The sequence below is a fragment of the Molothrus aeneus genome, chromosome 21 (assembly GCF_037042795.1).
Source record: "Molothrus aeneus isolate 106 chromosome 21, BPBGC_Maene_1.0, whole genome shotgun sequence".
In the NCBI taxonomy this organism is placed as follows: domain Eukaryota; kingdom Metazoa; phylum Chordata; class Aves; order Passeriformes; family Icteridae; genus Molothrus; species Molothrus aeneus.
In genome coordinates, this window is record NC_089666.1 from 1690502 (window position 1) to 1707865 (window position 17364).

At 57.8% G+C, this 17364-nt stretch overlaps 1 protein-coding gene across 3 annotated transcripts in view; it reads right to left on the reverse strand.

The window, feature by feature from the left end:
- Positions 1–430: 430 nt before the first annotated feature.
- The window catches only part of PAX7 (paired box 7), a 136821-nt gene continuing 119887 nt past the window's right edge, over positions 431–17364 (reverse strand). For 2 of the 3 annotated variants that reach the window (XM_066563982.1, XM_066563981.1), the window contains exons 8-9: positions 5628–5874; positions 431–546 (exon numbers count right to left, since the gene is read on the reverse strand). In XM_066563982.1, the coding sequence (XP_066420079.1) occupies positions 431–546; positions 5628–5874 (363 nt within the window). Of the gene's footprint in view, positions 547–5627; positions 5875–14303; positions 14370–17364 lie in introns of all 3 variants that reach the window. The other variant, XM_066563980.1, reaches the window with a different exon arrangement.

Consider the following 17364-nt stretch of genomic DNA (forward strand, 5'->3'; position numbering starts at 1 on the left):
GTTATTCCTTCCTATACAACATTCACCAAATTTACAGCAATGGAAAGAAAAGGAACCAAAATGAAAGTTTTTCTTTTCTTTTACAAAGAAAAAAACCCCAAAGCGCTCAATTTGGCTTCGACTATGCCAGCTACCTAGGGAATGGAAAGTCCTGGAGCGTGGGAATGTTGTGGCCAGGGGCTTTGGAGGGAGGGTTGGATTGAGGTTGATAAATGCACCCAGCCCGTGGTCTCTGGCCACAGGAGGAGTCAGGCCCAGAGGCTGGACCTGCCTCTGGAATGTTCTGGAGGAGCTGGATCCTGGGAGAGCTCCCCCTGTTTCCCATCTCCTCGGCAGCTGGGGTGGAACGGGCAGGGAGGATCCCTGGGGCAGCCGGCGTCTCCAGAGGTGCCTGGCCTGGGGCTCTCCAGGGCTCCCTGGCCTGGGGCTCTCAGTAGGCCTGGCCCGTCTCCACCGGCAGCAGCCCCAGCACGGCCGAGTGCTCGCCCAGCTTCATGCGGCGCTGCGTGGACAGGCTGACGTTCTTGGCCAGGTAATCCACGGCGGCTGCGGGGGAAAGAGACAGTGAGGACACGGGGGACACTCAGTGAGCCGGCTTTCAGCCCTGCAGGGCAGCACCAGGGACCTCCTGCTCTTCTGGGAAGGGCTCAGAGCTGGGCTGGGGCTGTCACACAGAGCAGGGACCTCCTGCTCTTCTGGGAAGGGCTCAGAGCCAGGGCGGGGTGTCACAAAGAGCAGGGACCTCCTGCTCTTTTGGGGAGGGTCTCAGAGCTGGGCTGGGGCTGTCACACAGAGCAGGGATCTCCTGCTCTCCCAGGAAGGGCTCAGAACTAGGATGGGGTATCATAAACACCAGGGACTTCCTGCTCTCCTGGGAAGGGCTCAGAGCTGGGATGGGGCTGTCAGGAGGAGGACAGGTCCTGCAGGGCAGCAGGGACAGCCCAGCACTGTCACACACACCAGGGACCTCCTGCTCTCCCAGGAAGGGGTTCAGAGCCAAGCTGGGGCTGTCACACACAGCAGGGACCTCCTGCTCTCCCGGGAAGGGGTTCAGAGCCAAGCTGCAACTGCCAGGAGCTGCTGTGGGGCTCAGCACAGCCGAGGGGAGGCCCTCGACTCTCTCCACAAACACCTGAAAGGAGCAAAAATTCCGCATGGAAAAGGGGCGTTCTGAAGGAGCTGCCTGGAGGTTTGGGATAAACCTTCCAGGCTGCCGCTCCGGGTGATGCTGCTGGATGCGATTCCAGAGGTTTCGCTGGAGGCTGCCCAGCCCTGGGCTCGCACCTGCCTCGCCCGCTGCTGCGAGCTCTGCCCGCCTCCCTCCATCCCACCGAAACCTCTTCCCTCGCTTCCATCTGGGAAGGGAGAGCAGCCCCGGCCCCGAGGGGACGGCAGGTCCCGACTGCCCCGGGGTGAGGGGACAGGGCTGGCACAGGACGGTGACACTGCTCATTAGCCGGGCTTCAGTCAAAGTCCCCCTCCGCGCCTCTAATGGCCCCAATTAGATTAATCAGGAGCTGGCAGGAGCTGCCCGATCGCTGCCAATGAGTAAACAAATCTCAGCCATCAACGTCCTGTCAGCGGCGGGCCCCAGAGGAGGCCCTTCCACGCACCAATCCTGATTAGACTTGGCAGATCCATTAGAATTCCCTTCACGCTCCCGCGTTCCATCACCGGCATCATTAACGCGGCCCCGGCCTCTGGGAGCGGAGGATCTGCCAGCCCCGCTCCCCGCCGGGAGGGATGGAGCGGTTCTGGAGCGGGACAGACCCGGGATAACCCACCGGGAGCGGGAGAGACCCGGGATAGCCCAGTGGGAGTAATCCCGGGATAGCCCAGTGGGAGTAATCCCGGGATAATCCACCGGGAGCGGGAGAGACCCGGGATAATCCACCAGGAGCGATCCCGGGATAACCCACTGGGAGCGAGAGGGATCCGGGATAACCCAGCGGGACCGATCCGGGATAACCCACCGGGAGCGATGCGGGATAACCCACCGGGAGCGATGCGGGATAACCCACCGGGAGCGATGTGGGAAAACCCAGCGGGAGCGATCCCGGGATAACCCAGCGGGAGCGATCCGGGATAACCCAGCGGGAGCGATCCCGGGATAACCCAGCGGGACCGATCCGGGATAACCCAGCGGGAGCGATCCGGGATAACCCACCGGGAGGGATCCGGGATAACCCAGCGGGACCGATCCGGGATAACCCACCGGGAGCAGCAGCACACCCGGGAGTTCTGGGTGCGCCCCCTCCACCTTCCACGGGCTCCCTCCCCCAGCTCCCATCCAGAGCTTTCCCGGATGTTTCAGGGGTTTCACCGCTCCGGTGTGCGGTGGTGGCTCTGTCCCCGGTGTCACCCGCGCTGGGTGGCCCTGGGGGAAGGAGGGGGGCGAGCAGGTGGAGCCCACAAAATCCTGGAATGGTCAGGGAGGCTGGAAAAGCCCCCTGAGATCATCGAGTCCAGACCTCAGCCCAGCACTGCCCATCCCCAAACGCTGTCTCCGGGCACTGGATCCATTTTTGGGGACAATCCCACGGATGGCATCTCCCTGGGCAGCCCATGCCGTGCCTGAGCCCCTTTCCGTGCAGGAATTTCCCCCAAAATCCAACCTGAGCCTCCCTCGGTGCTGTTTGAGGCCATTTCCTTTTGTCCAGCCCCGTCCCCTGCGAGCCGAGCCCGACAGGCTGGGAATTGGATGGCGATCCCATCCTCCCAAAAAACCCCAAACATTCCTTGCTGCGCCAGTGGGAAGAACCCAGAGGCACCAGGGGATGCCAGATCAGAAATCAGGGATGGGGTTTGTTGGTTTAACGGGGCAGAAGCCAAAATAAACCCAGAAATTTACGGAAGGTGATTGTTTGTTTAAGTGAGAGGGAAAGTGAGGCTGGGTTTGTTTGTGTAAAACTGGGAATAAGGAGAAGTGGGAGGAGAGGGATTCTCCAATTCCCAAATCCTGCGGTTGTCCTGTCACACAGAGCCTGCCCCAAGCCCATAACCCCCATTCCTATAATATAATTTATATTAATTAAATGATATAATTTATATAATCTATATTATATAATATATATCATATAATAATTTTATATAATCTATAGTATTTAGTATATAATATATAACATATAACATATAATTTATAATATATAATATATATTATATATTTTATAATATATAATATACATAACATCAATAATTTAATATAATATATTATATATTATATTGTATATATACTATTATATTATACCATTTATATTACTTATATATCATTAATTACATAATATTATATGCGCCATGACATTATATATAATCCAACAGATGTTTTGTGATATGCAATTAATATATTTTAGCACCTAAAAAGAGTTTTTGATGCTCTTGTGCCGCACCAGAGAAGGATGGAGCACCTGATCTGAATAAATGACCCCGCGGGGTCACCTCACGCCGACGGGCGTTAAAACAGAATTTGAAGGGAAGTGAAGAACCCAAAAAAGGAGGCGGAATTGGAATTATCTGCAAAGCACAAGAGGCACCGGGAAAGGGAGGAAAAAATGTTATTCCAAGGTCAACTGCACGTGAGGGGCTGCTCCGGGCAGCGCTAATTACCGAGAGCTCGTCACCAACGGGGTGACAGAAACGGGCACGGGGGGCCCGGGGAACGACACAAACCGTGCGAGCAAAAATTCCTGCAGCGAAGCCACACAAACCCTCCTTTCTCCTTCCCCCTCTCCGCCGAACGCAGCTCGCCCCCTTATTTTATTTTTTACACACACGGGTGTGACTAACGCCTCGCCCAAGGGAATCTTTATTGGAAATACATGGTATCGGAATTTGTTTAAGATTTTTATCAATAGCACGTGTGTCCAGCCCCGCATCCAGAAGCGAGGGGAAGGTCGAGGGGTCACAGATCAAACTCCCGACAAACAAAAAGAGGAGGGGCGGGGGGGCCGCTATTGATCCCGTCTGCCGCCACAGCCGGTTCTCATTGAGGCCGCGCGTTAAGGACATTAAAGGGCTGTGACAGAGCGGGGCCGGAGCCGCGGCCGAGGGAGGAAAGGTCACCGAGGACACGCTGCGGGCAGCCCGCAGGAAGAGGATGCACCTTTAACCCTCGCGGCTCAGCGGCGCTGCCAGCGCCCCGCGGCCGCCACAACGCGGCAGGTGACAACAGCCCGGCCGCGGGGCTGTGCCTGTCACCCTGCCGGGGTGTGCCCGTCACCCTGCCGGGGTGTGCCTGTCACCCTGCCGGGCTGTGCCCGTCACCCTGCCGGGCTGTGCCCGTCACCCTGCTGGGGTGTGCCTGTCACCCTGCTCGGGTGTGCCTGTCACCGTGTGCCTGTCACCCTGCCGGGTTGTGCCTGTCACCCTGCTGGGCTGTGCCTGTCACCTTGTGCCCGTCACCCTGCCGGGCTGTGCCCGTCACCCTGCTGGGGTGTGCCCGTCACCCTGCCGGGCTGTGCCTGTCACCCTGCTGGGGTGCGCCTGTCACCTTGTGCCCGTCACCCTGCCGGGGTGTGCCCGTCACCCTGCCGGGGTGTGCCTGTCACCCTGCTCGGGTGTGCCCGTCACCCTGCCGGGCTGTGCCCGTCACCCTGCTCGGGTGTGCCCGTCACCCTGCTGGGGTGTGCCTGTCACCCTGCTCGGGTGTGCCTGTCACCGTGTGCCTGTCACCCTGCTGGGCTGTGCCTGTCACCTTGTGCCCGTCACCCTGCCAGGGTGTGCCTGTCACCCGGCTGAGCAGTCCCTGCCACCCAACCAGGCTGTTCTTGTCACCTGGTCAGGCTGTCCCTGTCACTCTGGGGGGTGTCCCTTTCACCTGGCTGGGGTGTCCCTGTCACCCAGCCAGGCTGTGCCTGTCACCTCTTGCCAGGCTGTGCCTGTCACCCAAAAGGGACAACACCCCCCCTGACCAGGCTGTTCCTGTTACCCAGCTAGGACAGCAACCTCTGACTGGGGTGTCCCTGTCACCCCCAGCCAGGCTGTCCCTGTCACCCAACAGGTACAACACCCACTGGCCAGGCTGTCCCTGTCGTCCAGCCAGAACAGCACCCCATGACTGGGGTGTCCCTGTCACCTCCAGCCAGGCTGTCCCTGTCACCCAGCGGGGACACCACCACCCTGACCTGGCTGTTCCTGTCACTCCTGACTGGGCTGTCCTTGTCACCCAGCAGGGACAACACCCGGGCCACGCTGTCCCTGTCCCAGGGCAGCTCAGGGTTCCCAGCCCAGCTGTCCCACGGCCCCAGCCCTGGTGACAAACGCGTTCTGCAGGAAGAGCTCCCAGCCCCGGCCTGGGGAGGGCAGGGCAGGCTCAGCTCAGCTCAGCTCGGCTTTACAAAGCCCAGCTTTCCCCCGGCTGAGCAGGATGAGCCAGTCCCGGTGGTTTTGGGGAAAGAGAAGGCGCTGGGAGCTGCCCTTTCCTGACAGAAAACTTCACCTAAAACATTTCCCTGCACTTTTGATTCACCTGCGAGGGGAGGAGCGACGCACGAGCAGATTTCACTTCCAGCAGGACAAACTTCCAGGGGTCTCTCACCCAAAAATGCAGAACTTGGGTGCGTAAATCCAACCCCCAGTCCCTCCCCAGCTCCTGCCCTTCCCGGGAAGGGGGAATTGCTCCCAGCACTTACTCTGCCCGTACTGGCCGTACTGGTAGCCGGCCACGGGGTCCACGCTGTAGCTGGTGGTGCTGTAGGTGGGGGGACAGTAGGACTGCGAGGTCGGGAGGCTCTCCACGGACTTGATGGAGTCGCTGCGCTGGCTGCAGCTGGCCGAGATGGAGTTGGTGCTGTCCAGGCCGCCGTGGAGGGGAGAGATGGAGAAATCGGCCTGGGGCTGAGGCGGGACCCCGCTGGGGTTGCTCAGGATGCTCATCACCTGCAGAGACACCGAGGCACCGTCAGGGGCTGGCCGGAAGGGAAACAGCCCCGAAAGCGGCCCCCAAAACAGCCCCAAAAACGGCCCTGAAAGCCCCAAAAGCGGCCCCAAAAACGGCCCTAAAAGCAGCCCTGAAAGCGGCCCCAAAAGCGGCCCCAAAAACGGCCCTAAAAGCAGCCCTGAAAGCGTCCCCGAAAGCGGCCCCGAAAATGGCCCCAAAAACGGCCCCGAAAACAGCCCCAAAACTGGCCCCGAAAATGGCCCCAAAAACAGCCCCAAAAGCGGCCCCAAAACCAGCCCCGAAAATGGCCCCAAAAACGGCCCCAAAAGCACCCCCAAAAACAGCCGCAAAACCAGGCCCCAAAATGGCCCCGAAAGTGGCGCTTTGGGATGGACAGCACCCACATGGGAGAGCCGAGCTCTGCTCCCCCAAACCCCGCCGGGGCTCCCCTTGGAGCCCTGCACGGGGAGAATGCAACAATTCCACTCAGCCCACTCGGGTTTTTGGGGATATTTTGCTGCCCTGCCAGGGATGAGCAGAGGGGTCATGGAAAACCAGGAGAAAAATCCTGATTTTCCCAAAGGGATGGTGAGGAAAAAAATCTTCCCGTTGTTGGGAAGTCAGGTTTGCAAAGGTCCCCGAGCAAAGCAGGTCAAACCCTCGCTGCCTTTGATGCAGCTCCAGGGGCTGAAACGTCCGAGGTCTCTTTGGCCCCAAAAGTTAAAGGGTAACAGGTCCTGGTCCGGCTCCTTTCAGTGTTCCAGTGGAAAATGTAATTGAATTTGCACACAAAAAATCTTCCTGCTTTGAGGCCCGAACCAGATGAACTAATTGGGTTTTTGTTGGTGTTTTTTTTCGGTTTTTTTCTTTTTTTTTTTTTTTTTTTTTTTTTTTTTTTTTGGCAGCAAAAATGCCAGATTTGTTCCCGGGGCTTGAGCTGGGGGTGATGCTCTGCCCTTCACACGGGGACCCCGCTCCCGCCAGGGATCAGCACAATTTCCCCGGGGTAATTCCGAGTTAAGGGTGGAAAGGGCTGGCAGGGGAAGGGCCGGGGGTTCCTGAAGCCTCTCGGTCGTGTCGGGGGGAGCGGGGACAGGGGACGGTCACCTCGGGGGGCCCGCCCGGCGCTCAGATGCCGAGCGGCTCCAAATCTCCGAATTTAGCATAACCTTATTGACATCAATTAAAGTGGCAAATTGGAAATATTTGGAGCCTGGCAAGTGGTAAAATGAGCCCTTTATCCGCCAGCAGCGGCCTGGTGAGCTTTTGTGCCGGGGCTGCATTCTCGGCGAGGACACTGGGGGGGTTTATGGGGCCGAGGTTCCCCTTCCTGCTCACCCCGACACCTTCCCGGCCCCTCCTCCGTGCCCCAGCGGGCTCCGGGGTGAATGCCCAGCCACGAGCTGGCCTCTGCTTTCTAAAGCATCTCCTCCTCCCCCCGGAAGGGCTCGGGAGCGCTGCAAAGACGCTTTGCCTGCATGGAAAATCCCCTCCCGGCTCCGCTCCGCCAGGAGAATTTGTCCGGGAGGGGAACTGGGCAGCGGGGGGTGGAGGGGGTTGGGTGAAACCCTGGAAAATCCATCTAACCCCGAGCGCGGGGCTGGGCTGGCCGTGGGGCTGGGGCACGGAGTGAGCTTTGAGAGAGGGAAGGGCTCCTTCCCCCCATCCCTGGCCCATTCCCCCCATCTCTGGCTCATTTCCTCCATTCCGGGCTCCTTCCCCCCCGTCCCAGGCTCATTTCCCCCCATCCCTGGCTCGTTCCCCCAGGTCTGGGCTCGTTCCCCCCATCCATGGCCCATTGCCCCCCATCTCTGGCTCATTCCCCCCATCTCTGGCTCATTCCCCCCCATCCATGCTCTTCCCCCCCCATCCCAGGCTCGTTCCCCTCATCTCTGGTTCATTCCCCCCATCCCTGGCTCCTTCCCCCCATCCCTGGCTCATTCCCTCCCATCCCTGACTCATTCCACCCCCATCCCTGGCTCTTTCCCACCATCCCTGCTCCTTCCTCCTATTCCCTGACTCATTCCCCCACATCCACGCTCTTTCCCCCCATCCCTGGCTCATTTTCCCCCATCTCTGGCTCCTTCCCCCCATCCCAGACTCGTTGCCCCCCATCCCTGACTCGTTCCCCCATCCCAGGCTCATTCCTCCCATCCGTAGCTCGTTCCCCCCATTCCAGACTCATTCTCCCCCATCCCAGACTCTTTCCCCTCCCCATCCCTGCCTCATTCCCCCCATCCCTGCCTCATTCCCCCCATTCCAGGCTCATTCCTCCCATCTCTGGCTCCTTCCCCCCGAAGTCTTGGCTTGTTCCCTCCCATCCCTGCCTCGTTCCCCCCATCCCTGCCTCACTGACCCCTCCTCCTCCTCCTCCTCCTCCAGCCTTTCCGCCCTGCTCTGAGCTCAGACTTCTCTGCTGCTCCCCCAAAGTTAAGCCCGGCTCAGCTGCCCCCACACCGAGCTTAGCAGAGCCTGGATCGGCTCTCCAGAGCCTCGTGGCAGGGATTAAACCCCGAGGTGCTTCCATGGGAATGTTCAGCCCTAAAAACGCCCCCGTGGGGCTCCCACGGGACTGGGGATGAAGAGAGGAAAGCACATTTAACACTCAGGAGAGTGGCTTAATCCAGGACTGGGGTGCTGAGCAGTCCTGGGGGTGCAACACGGACCCCCCAGGCTCTGCAGAGTGGGGAAATCCCAGAAGGGCAGCCTGGGGGCTCTCCCAGCTGCAGAGTTAATTGTGGGCTCCCCCTAAAGCCCAGAGCCTGGGATCAGCCCCCATCTCCTCTGGGCTGGAGGAGCTGGGGCTGTGTCCTGAGGGACACCCAGGGCCCTCACACAGAGCCCCGGGCACGCCCGGAGTGAATTCACCAGCAGAACCGGCTTTGGTTTAAAACAACAAACGCACAGAAAACACGGACGTGGGGGCTGTGAGTTATTTCTGGAAGCTCTGGCCTCTCTCCTCGCCCTCGCTGAGCTGTCCAGGCCTGGCAGTGCTGCCTGGCCCCGCAGGTGCAGAGAGGATTTCAGGAATGGCCCAGGGAGCTGCGGGGTTTGTGCTGCTCTGCTCCCTCCCTCCCGGCCCCGCCGTGCCCCAGCTGCTCCTGATTACCCCGAGAAAAGGACCCGAGGCTCCCCAAGGCGGGGAGAGCCACATTAACACTTCCTTTTAGGAAAAAAAGGGGGATGTAAAGCAAGGCTGGCAAATGAAACCCAGATTCACACTCCAAATTCAGGCAGCGGGGCAGATGGCTTCCACAAATCCCACAAAAAAAAAGGAATTGGGTTCAATTGGTGGGAATCAGGAGCGGTGCCTGAGCTCAGCTCTGCCCCCAGGGCCTCTCCAGGCCGGCCTTGGCTCCAGCAGCCCCGGCCCTGGGAGATCCCAGTTCCTGCTCTCCCTCTGGGATCCCTGCAGGGACACTGCCCCACCAAGGGACAGCTCAGAGGGACAAATTTCCCTCTGGGAATCCGCCAGGACACCGGGATTCCCTCCCAGCGCTGCTGAATTCCCAATTCCTGTTCCCCTTCCAGAACCCCTGAAGGGACACTGCCCCACCGAGGGACAGCTCAGGAGGACAAATTTCCCTCTGGGAATCCACCAGGACGCTGGGATTCCCCTCAGCCCCCTTCCAGCTCCTGCTCTCCCTCTGGGATCCCTGCAGGGACACTGCCCCACCGAGGGACGGCTCAGGGGCTGAATTTCCCTCTGGGAATCCACCAGAACACCGGGATTCTCTCCCATCCCTGTGAGTTCCCAATTCCTGCTCCCCCTCTGGAGCCTTTGCAGGGACACTGCCCTGCTGAGGGACAGCTCAGGGGCCAAATTTCCTTCTGGGATCCATCAGGACACCGGGATTCGCTCCCAGCCCCGCTGAATTCCCAATTCCTGCTCCTCCTCGGGAACCCTGCAGAGACGCTGCCCTGCCGAGGCACAGCTCAGCCCAGCCTGAAGTGGGCCAGGAAGGGCTGAATTTCCCTCTGGAATTCCACAGGGGAACATTGGGACACTGGGATCCCCTCCCAGCCCTGCGGAGCTCCCGGTCCCTGCCCCGCCTTGGGAACCCTGCAGGTTCCCCTGCCGAGGGACAGCTTAGGGGGCCGAATTTCCCCCTGTGAATCCACCAGGACACCGGGATTCCCTCCCAGCCCTGCCAGGATGGGGAATGGCTGCCTCTGGGACGGGGGATTCATCCCAGCTGGATGTTCCTGTAGATTTCGGGTGGCCGAGGGGACCCTGACAGCTCAGCTGAGCCCCAAAACTCTCCAGTCCCTCTCCAAGAACGCTGACCATGGGAAGCCCCTGCCCTTCCTGGACAGGCTGAGGGGGATTTGGGACTGAGAATTCCCTTCCCAGACATGCTGAGGGGGATCTGGAGCCGAGAATCCCCTTCCTGGATAGGCTGAGAAGAATTTGGGGCCGAGAAGCCCCTGCCCTTCCAGGACAGGCTGAGAGGGATTTGAGGCTGAGGATTCCCTTCCCACACAAGCTGAGGGGAATTTGGGGCTAGGATTCCTCTTCCCAGATGGGCTGCGGGGCATTTGGGGCTGAGAATTCCCTTCCCAGACAGGCTGAGATGGATTTGGGGCCGGGAAGCCCCTGCCCTTCCCAGACAGGCTGAGGGGGATTTGGGGCTGAGCTCCCTGAGCTCTGCACAAGTTCAGATTTGACTTTCCTAGCCCAGGACATGAAGGGGTTTGGGATATCAAGAGGGAACCAGAGGTTCCTGTTCCCTCCTTCCACCCAGCAGGGCAAACCCTGCAGAGCCCTCCTGTGCCCGTGTCCCCAGCCTTCTCCTTCCAGCTGCAGAAACTCATTTTCCAGGCCACTTTTGAACTCTGGATCCCCTCCTCAAGAATGCAAAGTCCTTCTCCCTTCCCTCTCTGACCTTGCTGCCTTCTAATTTATGACTTCTTGGTGCATTATCATCCCTGACTAAAAATCAATGCCCGCTCCACATCTGCCGGGGTTTATCTGCAGGGGGATCTGCTCGCTGTCCATCAGTGGGACTGACAGCAGGACTGGCCCTCTCCCTCCCTGCCATCCTCATCCTCTCCCTTCCCCTGGCCCAAATCCACCCTTGGGCTCGCATTTAGGGCTGAGTCTTGCCTGGGGCCTCATCCCTGCCTTTCCTGGGTAGGGATGAGCGGGGAGAGGTCCTGGGGTGTGGGGCTGGTGCACAAAGACCCTCCTGGATGAAAGCAGCAGCTCCCCCCTCACCTCCTGCTGCTGCTCCCTCCCTCCCCACCCTCCCCAGCAGCTCCCCCCCGCTCCCCCTGGGACGTTTCATCGCTCTCTCCCCTGCTATAAAAGGAGGGGAGTTAAAAAAATGTAATTAATTCCCTCCATTTCTGAGCTGGCCCTCGGGGCCTGTGGCCGCGGAAGCTGCAGCGGGGGAAATGTGCACCCTTTATGATAAAGGAGCGGCTCTGGGGAGGGAAGCGCAATTAGGACCTTCCAGCTGGGCAATCAGGAGCTGCTTTTGGGGCGCAGGGGGCCGGAGGGGACCCGAGTGATGGGGACAGATAACACAGGGACAAGGGCAGGGCAGCAGCCGGGTCTGGTGCCAGGCCTGGCCCTGGCAGAGCTGGGGCTGCCCCATGGTGGCTGCTGAGAGCCACGGGACAACCCCAGAGTGACCACAGCTCCTTCACTGTGGGACAGCCCCAGAGTGACCACAGCTCCTGCTCTAAAACAGCCCAGAGTGACCACAGCTCCTGTCCTAAAACAGCCCCAGAGTGACCACAGCTCCTGCCCTAAAACAGCCCAGAGTGACCACAGCTCCTGTCCTAAAACAGCCCCAGAGTGACCACAGCTCCTGCCCTAAAACAGCCCAGAGTGACCACGGCTCCTGCCCTAAAACAGCCCCAGAGTGACCACAGCTCCTGCCCTAAAACAGCCCAGAGTGACCTCAGCTCCTTCACTGTGGGATATCCTGGAGTGACCACAGCTCCTGTCCTAAAACAGCCCCAGAGTGACCACAGCTCCTGCCCTAAAACAGCCCAGAGTGACCACAGCTCCTTCACTGTGGGATATCCTGGAGTGACCACAGCTCCTGCCCTAAAACAGCCCAGAGTGACCACGGCTCCTGTCCTAAAACAGCCCCAGAGTGACCACAGCTCCTGCCCTAAAACAGCCCAGAGTGACCACAGCTCCTTCACTGTGAGACAGCCCCAGAGTGACCATGGCTCCTTCACTGTGGGATATCTTGGAGTGACCACAGCTCCTGCCCTAAAACATCCCCAGAGTGACCACAGATCATTCACCGTGGAACATCCTGGAGTGACCATGGCTCCCGCCCTGTGGGACATCCTGGAGTGACCACGGCTCCTTCACTGTGGGATATCCTGGAGTGACCACAGCTCCTGCCCTAAAACAGCCCTGGAGTGACCACAGCTCCTTCCCTATGGAATATCCTGGAGTGACAACAGTTCCTGCCCCAAAACATCCCAGAGTGACCAGAGCTCCTGCCCCAAAACATCCCAGAGTGACCACAGCTAATGGCCTGTGGGACATCCCAGAGTGACCACAGCTCCTGCCCTGTGGGACATTCTGTAGTGACCACAGCTCCTGCCCCAAAACAGCCCCAGAGTGACCACGGCTCCTGTCCCTGAAGCTCCCCAGGATCCCCAGGTGACCCCTGGATACTGCGGGGACACATCCAGGGACACATCCATGGACACACCCGGGGACATCCAGGGACACACCTGGGGACATCCAGGGACACATCCAGGGACACATCCATGGACACACCCGGGGACGTCCATGGACGCACCCGGGGACATCCAGGGACACCCTGGGAAGGGCTCCTTGCCCTGTGGTTCCTGGGGCTGTGGTGCTGCTCTCCTGGGAACGGGAACAAATGGGGACAAATGGGGACAAATGGGGACAACCCTCCCTGGCTGGCAACGAATGGGATCTGTTGGACTTTTTGGGGCCACACCAGGCAAGAAGCCCCAGGAAATTCCCTGCAGGGCAGGCTGAAATCTCCTCAGCTTCCACCTCCTGGGCTGTTCCCACCTCCCTTCCCCGGGCACAGCAAACCCTCCTGCTGGGAAACCCGCTGGATCCCTGGGATTTAGGGAGGACAAAGCTCTCCCAGCTCCTCCTGGGGTCACCTCCACCCCTGGCTGCTCCAGCTCCTCTCCAGGTCGTGCCCTGCCCTCCCAGGCAGTTTTGGGGGCACCCAGCTCCATCCTGCCCATCTTTCCCTCTCACCCTGCTCGTGGCAGAAGGAAAAACCCTTCCCCACATTAAAGCTTTTTGATCTCTGTGGATTCATTTCCACTTGGCGGGAAGAGGAAGAGTTGATTATTCCACACATACATTAAATGGGAACAAAATGAAGAGGGGACTGTAGGATGGCTGAAAGCCGAAGAAAGAGTTAGGAGGAGATAAATACACTTTCCCCAAAGATCTCCACTTGAAAGGAGGATAAATATATGCAAATATGCCCCTAGGTAGGACTAAAATGGCTTGTGTAGCAATCGCTAACACTGCACTCACAAAACCAAGCAATTAATTTCGAATATTTTCTAAATCACCGCAGCCAGCTGAGCTGGATCCCAGCATTCCAGACCGAGCACCCCCTAAATTTGCTTTGCAGATCCAGAGGGTGCTTCACCCTTCCTGCACCTGGAAAATCCCTGATCCTGTCACTGCAGCTCCGTGCGTGCAGCAGCACTGCCAGGCAGGGTTTGGAGCAAACTGGAGCCTGTGGTGGGGTTTGGGTGCTCTGAGGTGCTCTGGGGTTTGGGTGCTCCTGAGGACCCTGCAGGTGTTTCCCAAGCCCAGCCATTCCCTCCAGGGCAACCCCGCTGACCTCGAGCTCGGCCCTGCCTCTCTCAGGTGTGATCAAAGCCTCCACTTGGATTTTGGGGGATTCAAGGTTGGCAAACCCAGGGCTGATCCCCGGCCTCAGCCCCTCGGGTGTTCATCCCCCTTCCAGGAGCGAGGGGAGCAGTGGAGGAGCCCCCACAACCCCACGGCTCCTCCTGATAGGGGCCGGCTCCAGAGCTGCTGCTGGGGAGCTGCAAAATCCCAATTTCCAACCCCAAACCTCAGCTGGAAAAGGTGTGGAGAGCTGGGAACGGAACACGACGTGCCTGAATCCCACATTCCCTGCGCCCCTGGGACACCAGAGCAGCCCCAAACAGCAACCAAGCAACCCCGGGCCGGCAGCGGCGCTTCCCGCGGCTCCAGAGCCCCGAGGGACACCGTGGCAGCGCGGGGACGGCTCGGGGACACGGCAGGTGACATGGAGATGAGCGCCCTACAATGGCCCTGCTCGCCGGATGGATGGGAAGCGCCACACACCGACGATGGAGAGGTGCCGGGGGTGGGATGGAGCCGGGGATGCGATGGAGCTGCGGGGGCTGCGAGGGACAAGGAGGAGGAGGAGGAGGAGGAGCGGGGGTGGGAGGTTGTTACCTGATTGTTCAGGGCTATGGTGAGGTTCCAGCGGGAGCACTGCATCTTGTTTTGGGCACCCTGCTTCTGTAGGGATGTACAAATCACAGACAAGGTCTGAGGAAAGGCGCTGAGCTACGCGCAAAGGGCTCGGCCCGAGGGGAGAGGGGCGGCTGCTGCTCTGGGGGGAGCGGCGGGGATCCCACGAGGGAATCGAGGGAATCGGGAGCACTGTGGGGTCAAACATCTGCTGAGGGCTCCGAGAAATCCCACGGGAGAAGCGGGACAGGGAGGGGAAGAGCGAGAATTGAGTTAAAAGCTGCTTGGTGTGGGGACATGACACAGTCCCTGCCTTGGGACACCAAACTCTGCTCTGGGACACCAGATGCTGCTTTGGGACACTGAAATCTGTCTTGGGACACTGCAATCTGTCTTGGGACACCAAAATCTGCTTGCAAATGAGCAGACGGTCCCTCTCCTTAGGACACCAAACTCTGCTTGGGACACCAAAATCTGTTTGGAAATATGAGTCATTATCCCTGGCTTTGGGACACCAAACTCTGCTCCAAAACACGAGCCACTGTCCCTATCCTTGGAACACCAAACTCTGCTCACAAACTCAAGCCACAGTCCCTGGCCTGGGACACCAGACTCAGCTCTAGGACACCAGATTCTGCTCTGGGACACCCAAACTCTGCTCCAAAACGTGAGCTGTGGTCCCTGGCTTTGGGACACCAAACTCTGCTCTGAGACACAAAATTCTACTCCAAAACATGAGCAATTGTCCCCATCCTTGGGACACCAAACTGTGCTTTGGGACACCAATCTCTGCTCACAAACGTGAGCCATGGTCCCTGGCTTTGGGACACCCAACTCTGCTTTAAGACACGAGCCATTGTCTCTGGCCTGGGACACCAAACTCTGCTCTAGGACACCAAAATCTGCTGTAGGACACCAAAATCTACTTGGAAACATGAGCCATTGTCCCTGGCCTTGGGTCACCAAAATCTGCTCTGGGACACCAATCTCTGCTCCAAAACACCAGCCACTGTCCCTGTCCTTGGGACACCAATCTCTGCTCACAAACATGAGCCACAGTCCCTGGCCTGGGACACCAAACTCTGTGGCAGCAGCTCTCTCTGGCCATAGAAACACAACTTTCCCAGGCATCGTCCTGGGAAAGGCTGTGAGAAGATCAGAGAAAAGAATTATAAATAAATCTTATCTTAACCTGCTGCACCCGGTGTTGTGAACATGCGGAATGGGTTATGGAGATTTGTTTACCAAAGGGTGGTTTCTTAATTAGCCAGTGGTGATGCTGTTTTAATTAAAGGATCAATTAGGTCCACCTGCAGCAAATTAGGGTATAAAAAGCAATGGGTTTGTTAATAAAGTGAAATTAGCCTTCTGCGAATGTCTTGAGTCTATGTCACTTGTCACCTGGTCTGGACCCCATTACAATGACAAAACTCTGCTTTGGGACACCAAAATCTGCTCACAAACACGAGCCAAGGTCCCTGGCTCTGGGACACCAAACTCTGCTCCAAAAGACGAGCCATTGTCCCCATCCTTGGCACACCAAACTCTGCTTTGGGACACCAAATTCTGCTCTGGGACACCAATCTTTGCTCCTAAATATGAGCCATGGTCCCTGGCTTTGGGACAGCAATCTCTGCTCTGGGATGCCAAACTCTGCTCTGGAACGCCAAAGTCTGCTCCAAAAGACAAACCATTGTCCCCATCCTTGGGACACCAATCTCTGCTCTGGGACACCAAACTCTGCTCCAAAACATGAGCCATGGTCCCTGGGTTGGGACCCCAAACTCAGCTCTGGGACACCAAAATCTGCTCTGAAACACAAAACTCTGCTCAAAAACATGATCCATGCTCCCTGACTTGGGACAGCAGACTCAGCTTTGGGACACCAAACTCTGCTAAACATGAGCCATGGTCCTTGGCTTTGGGACACCAGACTCTGCTCTGGGACACCAAACTCTGCTGTTCCCCAGAGAAAAGCAGGAAGCAAAGGCTTGGCCACGCTGGGTCACCAGGGAGGAAACACAAAGGGGTTTTGTGGCCTGGGGGCTGGGGGAGGCCAGCGGGGTCCCAGGTTCTGGACATTGATTTCACCGACCGGGAAACACCGGGAGAGGCTCGAGCCAAGAGGAGAAGGAGCCCCTCCACACCCTGAACTCCCACAGGGCTCCGATTTCCAGGGGCAGCTCCCCTTGGGGAAGGAGCAGTTTGTGCTTTACACCCATCAGTGCCGTGCTTTGTCTCGTCAGCATCAGCATTTTTCCTGATTTCATCAGGATCCTGAGACATTTGATAGAGAAAACCCAGGATGGAGCCCGGGCTGCCCCAACGTGCTGCTCATGATAGTGTAGGGATAAAATGTTTCTAAAATCATGGTATATTCAGGGGAGCTAGAAAGAAAGTTGGGCTTAGTAGGCCCTGGGAAATGTTAGGCCTTGTGATAGCTGGATCATGTGAAATTTTACCTGTGTAACCAGTATATGATAAATGATGTAATTGTTAGATGTGATGATTGTTTAGTAATTAGATGTAATTATTGTTTAATTGTAAAAAGAATCATGAGAAACTATGCTCAAGGGTTTGAGGGGGATCACAGAAACCCCTGCTTGGATGAAATCAATGTATACAATAGAATAATGTAAGTTTAATAATCAATATGTAGGTATATAACAATATCATATAAAACATGTTCATCCTGAACCCATGCAGGGTCAGGTTTGGGTCTGTGTGCCCCTGACACCCAGATCTCTTCAATAAAATCACCTGCACAGAATCATTCCATAATTATGTGTTCCTGAACGCTAACAGGCAAACGGAGCTGCCCCAGCCTCCCGATTTTTGAGTCACCATGAGCAAACTCCATCCTGGTGCTGCTCCCACCCTCCCCGTGTTTAACCTCACATTTCTCTGTGGATATTTCTCACATTTCTCTGTGGAGAAGGGAGAAATTTTCTGGGTGGGAAAATCCCCCTGGTGGAATGGGAAGCGTTTCTGGGACACTTCACCCCGAGTATCCGGGGCAGGAACACGAATCCTTGCTCGTGGG